This window comes from Rhipicephalus sanguineus, chromosome 6 (genome assembly GCF_013339695.2).
Source record: "Rhipicephalus sanguineus isolate Rsan-2018 chromosome 6, BIME_Rsan_1.4, whole genome shotgun sequence".
Taxonomy (NCBI): Eukaryota; Metazoa; Arthropoda; class Arachnida; order Ixodida; family Ixodidae; genus Rhipicephalus; species Rhipicephalus sanguineus.
Window position 1 is genome coordinate 41,013,221 of NC_051181.1, and position 11,981 is coordinate 41,025,201.

The following is an 11,981-nucleotide window of genomic DNA, read 5'->3' on the forward strand; positions in this document are numbered from 1 at the left end:
AATATGAAGCATGTAATGTGCGTTTCCTGTCACGGGTGGTATAATATCGATATAGAACAACCGCCTCGTCGTGGCTGCGCGAATTATTAGCAGGACGATTTTTGGAGTCCATACAGTCACGTGTTTGTGACGGTGAACAAGGCTGCATCGTGACTGGGAAGTACGGAACTCTTTATTGGTTGAGCTTCTGCCTGGAAAATGAAAAGTTAAGATACAAGCAATTCACGCTGTACACGGACAGCGGTGACGACAGTCGTCAGCCGCCGAGTAATCCGATCAACAACAAGGCGCGTCGGCATTTATACATGTCGCGTCGAAGATTTCAGCATTATTGTTGGTGGCCGCGTTAGCTCCAGAATAAACGCTAATGTTCGCGTTGCGTGCTCAAGTTTATCGGAACAATCTAAAAAATTGGGAATGTTCGACATACCGGTACAACGGCGCAAGGCAGTGGTTACACGTGTAACGGGTCAGTTACATCGAAACAGAATAATAATTGTTGGAGTTTAACGCCTCAAACACACGATATGATCATGAGAGACGCCGTAGTGGAGGGCTGCGGAAATTTCGACAGCGTTTTCACACTTGGCACCACCTGGCACGTTCTTTAACGTGCTCCTAAATCTAAGCACACGGGCCTCAAGCATTTTTGCCTCCATGGAAAATGCGGCCGACATTCGATCCCGTGACGTCGAAATAGAAAAAGAACCGCGCGTAGCAATATTGCCTGGCGGCCACTATCTTTTCGCCTTTGGTGTAATTGTGATTAGATTTTGTTTATAGGCTTCCATATAAGCTCCTGTAAACAATAACACTTTTGGTACATATTTACAGCTTATCCCTGTTGGTGTCATGGCACTTAGTGCGTTGTCATTACGGAGCCGCAGCCTTTCGAGGGACCGCAGCAATCGGCATTGAACCGGCTTACTTAGCCATCTTTGAACCTGCCGCCATGTTTAAACTATTTGCTCTACTAGATCATTGCGCACCCGCTGTTTCAGATCGTGGACACCTTGCTTATGTTGTAATGTTACCGCAATTATCAGGTGACCTTGAGCTGCCGCTTATGAGCACCTTGCTACGCTTTCGTCTGCAAGGGTGCTCACATACTCTTCACCCATCTTAACCCAACACTTCCCGTACGAACCATGAGCGCACAGTGTAGATGGCACATCTAGTTTAAGTGTGGGGCCAGATAAATGAATCAATTAATTTATTAGATGAGGCTAGTGTGCGCGCCTGCTCAAAAAAAAGTCACGACATCCGTTATGCATTCACCTATGGCATCTGGAAGGTGAAGGCCACCTTCATTTTGTTCTCTGTAGCGAAGAGGAATGCCCAGCGCTGCAGCCACATCGCCAGCTCTGCTCGAGGAATGTCTCATCATTTAGTACCGGCAAACTTGCAAAACATTCAGCTGTTATGGGTTCCAGGCCACTGCGGAATATATTTAAATGAGATGGCGGACACATTAGCCACAATATCTTTCCCGATACTGCTTACGCGACAGCAATAAGATTACGAAATGCGTGTCTGCTTAATGAAATAGGCAAATTTTCATGGGATCAGTTCAGCGACTTCGCACATCTAAGATTTGGCTGGAATAAGCAGTGGTGTGTATCACGGCAAGTAGAAGTTACTTTCACCAGACTACGCTGCAGAAATCCGAAGTTGAATTATTACTTACACAAAGCTGGACTCAGCGCGCCTCCGTTATGTCAGTTTTGCGGTGAAATAGAGACAATAGAGCATTTCTTTTTATTCTGTCACCGGTATTCTAATCAGCGAAAAAGATGCCTCGTCGCTCCCCTTCAAAAGTTAGGATTACAAATCAATGTTCCGCAAATTTTATCATTTGGTGGCATTACATTAGGTTATAGCCACAGGGAGGTCCTCTCTGCAGTGTTTGATTACATACAGGAAACCAAAAGATTACCATGCTAGTTTATATTGGCTTATTTTCAGTACTAATTCCAACCGTTCTTACATCCGTCAAACATCACACCTGATAGACTGACTGGGTGCTCTGCAGAATTTTCAAGTATTAGCTCTGTTTTTTTTTAATCTATTTTAGTAAAATATTACAACGTTTATCTTTAGCCTCAAGTGTTTAGCTCAAAATCCTGCCGCCCGGTTATAGGCCTATCCCCCTTTGTGGGTAAGCGCCACTAGTAAGAGGTCATCATCATCATCATCATCGAACGAGCTGGAGCTGCCCAGCCTGTGTTTGCTGAAACGCTACCTGCGCCTGTACAGCTCTTGCTATCCCTGTTCGGACGCTCCCGGGCCAGTGTTCGTATTATGTTTTTGGTGGAGGTTGCTGCGGTTTTCCTGGCCCTGGAATTACGCAGTCGAAAGTTGCCGCCCGTCATGCCTGACAACGCCAACTCGACACCCCTCACGGCTTCGCCCCCATAGTATGTCCTGGTGCCCAACTTCTGCGCGAACCCGAGATCTGTAGCGGCACCGATGAGAAAGACGTTAAGGCAGCCGCTATCTTTGGCTTGAATCTTACGAAGGAGCCAGCGCTACCAGCAAATGGGACGATCCTATGAAGCTCGGCACCGTAATGTTTTATTTAACGGATGTCGCCAAGCTGTGGTATAGAAACCACGACGCTGATATTCCTACTTGGACGACCTTGAAAACCAACATCGCGGCAGTTTTTGGACGCCCTGGTGTGCGCAAACATCGAGCAGAACAACGCCTACAAAGCCGGTCCCAGCAACCAGGTGAAACGTTCACCAGCTACATCGAGGACATTCTCGACCTCTGCCTCCGGGTCAACCCGACGATGGCGGAAGCGGACAAGGTCCGCCACATCATGAAGGGCATTTCCGATGATTCCTTTCAAATGCTGCTCTCTAAGAACCCTGGCACTGTCTCTGAACTCACTCAGCTTTTTGCCAAAGTTTCGACGAGCTCCGCAGACAGCGTCTTCTCACGCGCCGCCAACACGTACCCGACGAAACCATCTAGAGCGTGGCTCGAGATGGTTTCGAGATGGCTCGAGAGTCACTGTTCGCCCAGATAAAGGAGTTTGTCCGTGCTGAAGTCGCTCGTCAGCTTTCGCTGCTATCAACAGCCGGCAAACCACCATCGCCTTTGCCAGCCAACATACGCCAGGTGATACAAGAGCAAGTTTGCGCGGCTCTGCCTTCTGCCCGCGACACTCCACCGGCGCCGACCCCTGTTACCTGTGCCGAGGTAAATGCTCCCCTAAGCTACGCCGAAGTTGCCGCACGGTCGCCGCCTCAGTCTTTTCACCGTTATTATCCGCCGTGCCATTGCGACCAACACCCCGTCTCGATCAGGCACTGTACCTCCCGGGTAGCGGACAATGGTGCACTTTGGACAGCCGGCCAATATGCTCTGTGTGTGGGCTACCTGGCCACGTCGATCGATATTGCCGTCGTCGAATACGTCCCTACCACCAGACCTTCGAATCTGAGCCGTATGTATCACCGCAGCCATCGTTCTCAGCGTCTCGGAACCCCGGCCAGATGTCTTCATAGACCGACCACCATCCTCCTGCCAACTGCCGCTCGCCATCGCCTCGACGCCGCTCGCTATCGCCGATGCGCCGTCGTCCCTCTACGCCGGGGCGGGAAAACTAATTGTCACAGTTCCAGAGGCAGGAGCTGCGTCTCCCGCGAGAAGACCAAGATCTCCCTTCACCGACGAACGTTATTGACGTGTATGTGGACGGCGTCGCTGCACTCGCCCTTGTGCAGCAGTTACAGTTATCAGTGCCAAACTCTGCCGTTTCCTCAAAAAAGTTACGACGCCGCTGTCCAACGTATCGCTTCGCACCGCCAGCGCAAACCGTGTCACGCCGGCCGCTGAATGTTCTGCTCGCGTCGTAATTAACGATCTCCTCAACGTCGTCGAATTTTTAATCCGTCGTTCTTGTTCACATGACGTCATTTTGGGCTGGGACTTTCTATCCGCTAATAATGCCGTCATCGACTGTTCTCGCGCTGAAGTGGCATTTGAAGCGCTTTGCGACGCTCCGTTATTTGACGCCCGTGAAGCCGAGGACAAGCCATTTGTTGCGGAAGACGTTACAATACCGCCTCACTCCCTTGCCCTTGCCACGGTGTCTTGCAACAGTATCGCCAAGTCAAGCGCACTTTTTACGCCATCTACTATCTTCGTCCGTCGCAAATGTTCACCGCTGCCTTTTGCTCCTTTGGAAATTCGTGACGCTTGTCTCCAACCTTTTGTCATGGCCTCTAACACTGCTTCGTGGAGAGTGCGTTGGACGTATCCACGGTGTCGATCTTCGACCATCACTGACATGCAAACTGCTTACACTGCCGAACACGAAGTCGTCGGAGTGACCCGTGACTCATCGCAGCAGACGCCTACGCCTGATGTCCTGAGCAGCTCCATTGCCGACACGTTGACTGTTCCGCAACGCGCCCAGCTCCTACGCCTCCTCGACAGATTCCGTTCGTCCTTGGACTGCCAGCATGCTTCCCTCGGTCGTACGTCAGCTGTGAGTCACCGCATCGACACGGGTACCAGGACGCCGCTGCGACAAAGACCGTATCGTGTGTCTACGACAGAGCGCCACGTAATCGACGACCAAGTAGCTGAAATGCTGAATCGTGGCGTTATCCAGCCTTCGAATAGCCCATGGGCATCTCCAGTTGTTGTCGTTAAGAAGACGGGTCGATTCGCTTCTGCGTTGATTACCGCCGACTCAACAAAATCACTCGAAAAGACGTTTATCCCTTACCGAGAATTGACGATGCCCTTGACTGCCTTCACGGCGCGGAGTTATTCTCTTCTATTGACTTACGGAGCGGCTATTGGCAAGTATCCGTGGCGCCTGACGGCCAACCTAAAACGGCCTTCACACACCCGATGGGCTTTATGAATACCGTGTCATGCCGTTCGGTCTTTGCAACGCGCCCGCAACATACGAGCGCTTGATGGACAACATTTTGCGAGGTCTTAAGTGGAAAACATGTCTGTGCTACCTAGATGACGTGGTTGTATTTTCATCAGATTTTCCTACGCACCTCCGTAGGCTAGAGGAAGTGCTTCAGTGCCTAACTGACGCTTGCCTTCAGCTCAACCTGAAGAAATGCCCCTTTGGCGCAAGGCAGCTCACCATCCTTAGCCATGTTGTATCCAAAGACGGTATTCTTCCCGACACCGCCAAGCTTCGGGCAGTTGCTGACTTTCCTAAACCGGCGTCTTTCAAAGAACTACGTAGCTTCCTTGGCCTCTGTTCCTACTTTCGCCGCTTCATTCGTAATTTTGCGACCATCACCGCTCCCTGCGCCTGTACAGCTCTTGCTATCCCTGTTCGGACGCTCCCGGCCCAGTGTTCTTATTATCTCATTCCATTGTATTGATTCTGGGTGCTTTTCTTCACGGTACTGCCTTTTTCCAGGTTCCGGAACTGAAAATGGACATTGAATATCACTCATATTTCGCCAGTATAAGACCTTATGAAAAGCACGGAAGACGCAGGACCAGCGCTGACTCACATGTAGTGCTCACGGATAGAGAAGCGGAAATTTAGTGCTATACAATGCTCATACTTTTATTTCCAACGTGTTAATTTTGTGTTATATCGGCGTAATATCGACACGAGCACCTGCATCAAAGCAAGCATTACCTATAGCGGCCAGAATAATAGCCACATGATGCGGTCATCTCAGGCAGTTGCGCAGACCAGTCGTTATACTAAACGTTTTCATGTCGTGTTTCATGCAGTTAGCAATGTACGTCTAGCATACCTTTAATTAACAATGAAGGTTTACAATTTCGGGAAAATCCATCAGATGATGATCACGTACCAAGCTGTGTTAACATCTGAGCTAGTTGGTTGGTGTTTATGATGAAGCTCGTGCAGCCCTCACGAGTAGGAGCAAGCACGAGAAGAACAAGCGCTGACTCTCAAGTTTATTTTGATTTTATTATTTCATTCTTCTTTTCTTCTTGCTTTTCAAAATAAACTTCGGTTCACATTCAGCGCCTGTTCTCGTTGTTCACGTCCTTGATCCCTGTCGTGAGCTGCACTAAGTTCGTCTGTTTTGACATATCGGACTCTCAGTGAAGTCTTCTCGCTCACCGTTCTCTCCCTCTCTCGCCCCTCGCAGATGCGCGCAAACGTGTCGGTGATGCGCGACTTGGCTCAGCACACGCGCGTCGAGCCGACGAAGCGAGTGCGCAACCTGCTGGAGTTCATAGGGCGCATCAACGGCCACGCCGAGATCCGCCAGGAGATGGACCGCTGGGGCCTCAAGTTCGACGACGCCCTGGTCGCCATCGAGGGCCGCGTGCTGCCGGCGGAGCGCATCGGCCAGGGCGACCGCAGTCACCGCTACAACCCCCAGACGGCGGACTTCTCGCGCGAGACGCGCGACCAGCGCCTGCACATGACCGTCAACATCGAGTCGTGGCTGGTGATCTGCCCCAAGCGCGAGGAGCCCAACACCACCGAGTTCGTGCGCACCCTGCTGAGCGTGTGCCCACCGATGGGGCTGGGCATGGGCCAGCCGCAGATACTGCAGCTGGACGACGACCGGGCGGGGAATTACGTGCGCGCCCTGCACGACGTCGGCGGCGCCGGAAACCTGCAGCTGGCGATGCTGGTGCTGCCCAACAACCGCAAGGACCGCTACGACATGATCAAGAAGCAGGCCTGCGTCGACCTCGGTCTGCACACGCAGGTTAGCCGCCGCGCGTTTCTCTTAAGAGAGCCGACTATAGGTTGGCATAACGTTGCGCATAAGGGTCACAGATGCAATTGGAAACACAGAAAGCGCCTACTTTTGACAAACGAGCATTTTGTGTGTTGATCGTTTCTTCTCGTGTCCCTTATGAGCAACGTTACCCAATAGTGTCATACCAACAGTCCGAAACGGTAACCTTTGTGACAGCAGAGTGATCCGTGTTCTCGATCGATCTGTTTCAGTAGTCGCGCCCTGATAAGTCACGTGATCATCCGGACTGACCGCCGGGATTGTGCAGTGAATGCTTGTTGAAATGGAGTTGAGCGACATTGTGCAGCTTCATCTCTGAATGATGCTCTTGTAAAGTAAAGCACATACATTGGCGAAATATAATCTGAATATAAAGTATAATATATATAATATAAATGCCATAAAGAAAAAAAAACTTAAAATACCTACAATACTCTCATTCACACCTAAATTTGTGGGAACTTCGACAGTTAATATTACCTAAACATGTAATTAGGGTAAATACAGAGCAGTAGTCATACACGTTCAAGGCGACAGGTCAGCGTTATCTAGTTTCTGCCTAGCTATTAGGCACTTTCGTCTATATACATATCTTGGCACCACTTGCATAGGGTCACCTGCTTCCTATGCGTTTCCCAGCTAATTAAAACTGATATTTCGTGATTTCATGTGCTTCTGGTTTTCTAGTATTTTAGCATAATACCAACTAAAGCTCCCGTTAACGAGACTATTCCTGTATATATCGTTTAATTTTATTGCATTTTGCCAGGTTTTTAAGGTATCAAGGCAGGTATTGCAGGTGGTATCGCAGAGCTTTCTTTCGAATTAAGGGGAAAGTATGAAGCGAGCGCGTGATCTGCTATTTAAAACGCCGCCAGTCAATGATATGCCTACAATTCTAAATTCTAATTGCAGTAAAACAGAAGACACTTTTATGATGCATGTCTTACTTTTCTTCATGCTCTACTTCCGCTTTCTTTTTTTTTTGGCAATCACGAAACCATGACGAGTAAAAGCAACTTTGATCTCGGTTATTTACCACCAGTTCCGAGAAACCAGAAATGCTGTCAAATCGCAGCTGGAAATACTTGGTGTCGTAACGCACGTGCAGAAAGCAGCTCCCTTGCAAGAAAAAGATTGTTTCCTGGCTGTCTTGTCCAACGAGGTCCTGCATGATGATACTTTGCACAATGCCAGCATATAGACAGGAACCCATAAATAAAAGAAAACAAAAGGACGAGATAAACGTAAGAGGCATCGTTTTGACAAGAAACACATTTATTCACGGAGTTCGAAGCTCATATCCACAAACGAAAATACGTAGGGTTGTTCGCAAGGAAACTTGTACGGAAGTTGAATAATAATTATACCAGTATTCCAAAGCAGGCCTCGACTTCGTCCGTGTCGTTCCTGTCTGCTGTCTTTTGAACTTTGCAGCGCTGCCTTTTGCAGCCATTACGTTCCAACTAGCCCCTACACAATCTCATCATATAAGTTCGTCCTACACTCGACCGAGCTGAGCACATCGTCGCCTCTCTACTCAACATAACGCCGCTCTCCTCAAGTAATGACGCCAACTATCGCTCATTCGCAGTGACCCTTTCTGCCGAAGGGCGCATCTGCCATCAACTTTCTTCAGTCAGTGGAGGGAAGCTCCATAATTTGACTTTTCGTTATACTCGGGGACGAATTTCTTGAAATGGAAGGCTATCTTGCAGAAGAACCCGTAAGCGTTTGTTTTGTCAATTCGAAGTGTAACGAAACGCGTGAATAAGAACTTTTTCTTCATTCATCAGCCATTCTTCAGCCTAAGGGTTTCCGGAAAGCTCACTTGCCGTACCGCTTTTCTTTTCTGTCTCTTTTTTAGTGTCACCGCCGTTTCCTGGCACCGCCTTACAATTCTGTTCGTCCAAAGAACGTTTCCCTGAGCGTAGAATTGATGTTTAAAACGCATAGGGACTTGGGTATGAGGTTGCTATACCTACGCATGCATGTGCCGGCTGATGTTATCGATGCACAACTGCGTCTTGCCGCAGGTCATACTGGCGCGCACCATCAGCAACCGGCGCAACATGCGCTCGGTGGCCACGAAGGTGGCCATACAGCTCAACTGCAAGCTGGGCGGCGAAGCCTGGTGCCTGGACGTACCACTGGTCAACACCATGGTCGTCGGCTACGACACCTACCACGACTCGAGCTCGCGCAAGCTCTCCGCGGGCGCCTTCGTGGCCAGTATGAACCGCGCCTTCACCCGCTGGTACTCGCGCGTCGCCTTCCACGCCTCGCACCAGGAGCTGGGCAGCCAGCTGGGCCACCTCCTGCAGGACGCCATTCACAAGTACATGCAGGCCAATGCGGGATCCGCGCCCGACAGAATCATCTTCTTCAGGGACGGCGTCTCCGATGGCCAGATACTGCAGGTGAGCGACCGCTTGTCGTTCGTGTATTCCTTAACCACATACACAACGCCATTGCCCTGAAGGATATTTTAATTAATACGAATTATTAAAGGAAACATGGAATAATATAATCAAATCTCAGCATTTCTATTTCTAAGAAATTTTAATTTCTTGGCTTGATACCGTCATTCTTGTACGAACAAGTGTCCTTAGTCAACCACAGGGACTTTTATGCCTCATGTGCACCGTTTTTTTATTCTTGGCTACAGCGTTGGTATTACGGTGGTACTACGGTTGGTATTACGGCGGGGCCTTCATACCCCACCGTAATGGAAGCCTCTAATTTATGCGCATTTTAGATGCCATTCCAGCAATCTAAAAAAATACGCCCGCAACATGAAGAACACGACAATTAATGTAGCACCCGTGTTGTCCCGCCATGTTCGAACTAGTTGCATCTCACTGTGTATATCTTATAACCACCATTCCCTTGGTTGTGCCTAGCCGTGACCCTATATAATTGTGTTAATAATTCCCTTATGCAGGTGCGCGAGTGGGAGATCGACCAGATCGTCAGCTCCCTGGACGCGCTCTTTCCGGGCGTGGAGCACAAGCTCGCCTTCGTGGTGGTCACCAAGCGCATCTCGACGCGCTTCTTCCTGCACGACCCGAGCCGGGGCTACGGCAACCCTCTTCCGGGCACCGTGGTCGACACCGAGGTGACGCGCCCCGAGCGCTACGACTACTTCCTCGTCTCGCAGAGCGTCCGCCAGGGCACCGTGGCCCCGACGCACTACAACGTAATCTACGACACGACGGGCCTCAAGCCGGACCACATGCAGCGCCTGTCGTACAAGCTGACCCACCTGTACTTCAACTGGCCCGGCACCATCCGCGTGCCGGCGCCCTGCCAGTACGCGCACAAGCTCGCCTTCCTGGCCGGCCAGTCGCTGCACAGCGAGCACAACGCTAAGCTCGCGCCAACCCTGTTCTACCTGTAATGGGATTGGCACCGAGATGAGATGGATGGACGGCACCTGTTCATGCAGATAACTCGGATACGCTTCACACTGTCGGCGCGACTGACTGCCATCTTTGTTTCGTCTTAATGTGAACGGAACGTTCCTTCATTATCGCAAGCGTAGATGAGGTGGTTCGTTAGAGCAGCTTTTTTTCTTTTCTTCCTTTTTTTTTTTGCAAGAAATGCCTGCTTCAAAGAAAAAAAGTCATTCATGTCCGTATGGTCCGGTCTGGATTTCGTTATTAGTCCGCTTGTTTTTTTATCAAATATCTTTCTTTTTTCATTTTTCTTATTGGATGGCAACTTTGCGATAACTGAGCTGGGTTATTCTTAATACCGTATTTCTAGGAAGCTCATCTACGTAAATACATGACCGCAGAAATATGAAATATCGTACCTTTCAAGATTCTATTGCATACCGATTCATTGCCGGTAAAGTTTTTTCAAAGGCAACCTTATATCAGTAATTAGAGAAAAGAAACCGTTTTATTTATTCTAGCGTGGTCATTGTCTTAAAGCGCTATATTTCGCTCGTGATTTCAGTGAAAGGAGCGCAGCTTTATAATTATTTTGCTGCTTTATAATACTTCGCGCACTTGTGTGAACACTTTTGTGAGGTTCGCAATCGGCTTATTTGATTCCTCCCACTTAAATTCCAAATACCTGTCTCAAACATTTGAACTGTCCATCCATCCATCTGCTGCATTTATTATTTTTCTGTTTTCGTTCATTCACTTGCTTTTCTGCATATTTGGCATGCAGTCTGCGCCTGACTGTTTTTTTTTTTTTTTTTTGCAAAAGCCATCTTATTTGGTCCGGTTCAGAGGCCTTAAAATATTTCTTCAACTTTTCTCATTAAAATATCGCCTACTTAGAGCGGCCAATAATTTCATGCCGTGGGAATATTGATCTGTAAACCATGTCGTGGCTGCTAAGCACGTGCTTCAGTTACACGAATTATTGATTTTCAGTGCAGTGATTGCCTGGTATTCCTTCTGTTCTTTGCAGAAACGACTTCGATTCATTCAATGAAAAAAGAGCACTCAAGGTAGTGGCGCGCGTACGAAGTGTCGAAAAGAAAAAAGGAAAGATTACGCGAGGAAATTGCGAGAACAAAGATATGCACTCGTACTGTGTGAGCCTTATGCCTAGAGGTCCGGCAACCATAGCTAGCGCAACGGCTTGTGACTTGTATTCGTTAAGTTGAGCTTGATGTGTTACTTTCACTGATGTGCTGTGATGTTCTCAAATTGAATTTAGTTATGTCATCATTGATTTCGGAGCCTTTCTATGCATATAATCGCCTATTGAAATATCTCTTCGCGATTATGCTCCGTTGTGTTTTGTGTAACCATCGATGTACTCTATCGACCAATAAAGATTGCGTTACGTTTGGGACGTAAGCTTTCATTTAGTAGCAGCTAGCATAGGATGCTTGACATCAGCGACGTCGCCAATGATCAATGTGTCGAAACGGAACGAAAACGAAAAACGAAAAAAACGATATTTTTGACCGGAACGAAAACGTAACCGAAACTTTATCTACTATTTCGTTCCGGAACGAAAACGAAATTTTTTCAATTGTTTTTCGGTTCACGAGAAAACTTCGCAATCCGGAACTGCGCTCATGCAATGTGAGCATATCTCGGGGTACAGAGTTAGCGCGTACCTCAGGAAGGAATTTCAAAGCAAAGAGAGGTTGAAATTGTGCGAAAAATGAAAACAGTGGCAGTCGGAGACGCTTATATTAACGCAAGTGGACTTTTGCGCGCCTGTCACGCAGGCCAAAGTGGACAGGGCATTGTCGGCGCTGAAGTTTCTTACAGCGAAAGCTGT

General features: G+C 48.6%; 1 protein-coding gene across 1 annotated transcript in view; it reads left to right on the forward strand.

Moving 5' to 3' along the window:
• The window catches only part of LOC119395725 (piwi-like protein 1), a 33,765-nt gene extending 22,224 nt beyond the window's left edge, over positions 1–11,541 (forward strand). The window contains exons 5-7 of the mRNA XM_037662735.2: positions 6,120–6,692; positions 8,762–9,145; positions 9,670–11,541. Of these exons, the coding sequence (XP_037518663.1) occupies positions 6,120–6,692; positions 8,762–9,145; positions 9,670–10,125 (1,413 nt within the window). The 3' untranslated portion in view covers positions 10,126–11,541. The remainder of the gene's footprint in view (positions 1–6,119; positions 6,693–8,761; positions 9,146–9,669) is intronic.
• Positions 11,542–11,981: the final 440 nt, after the last annotated feature.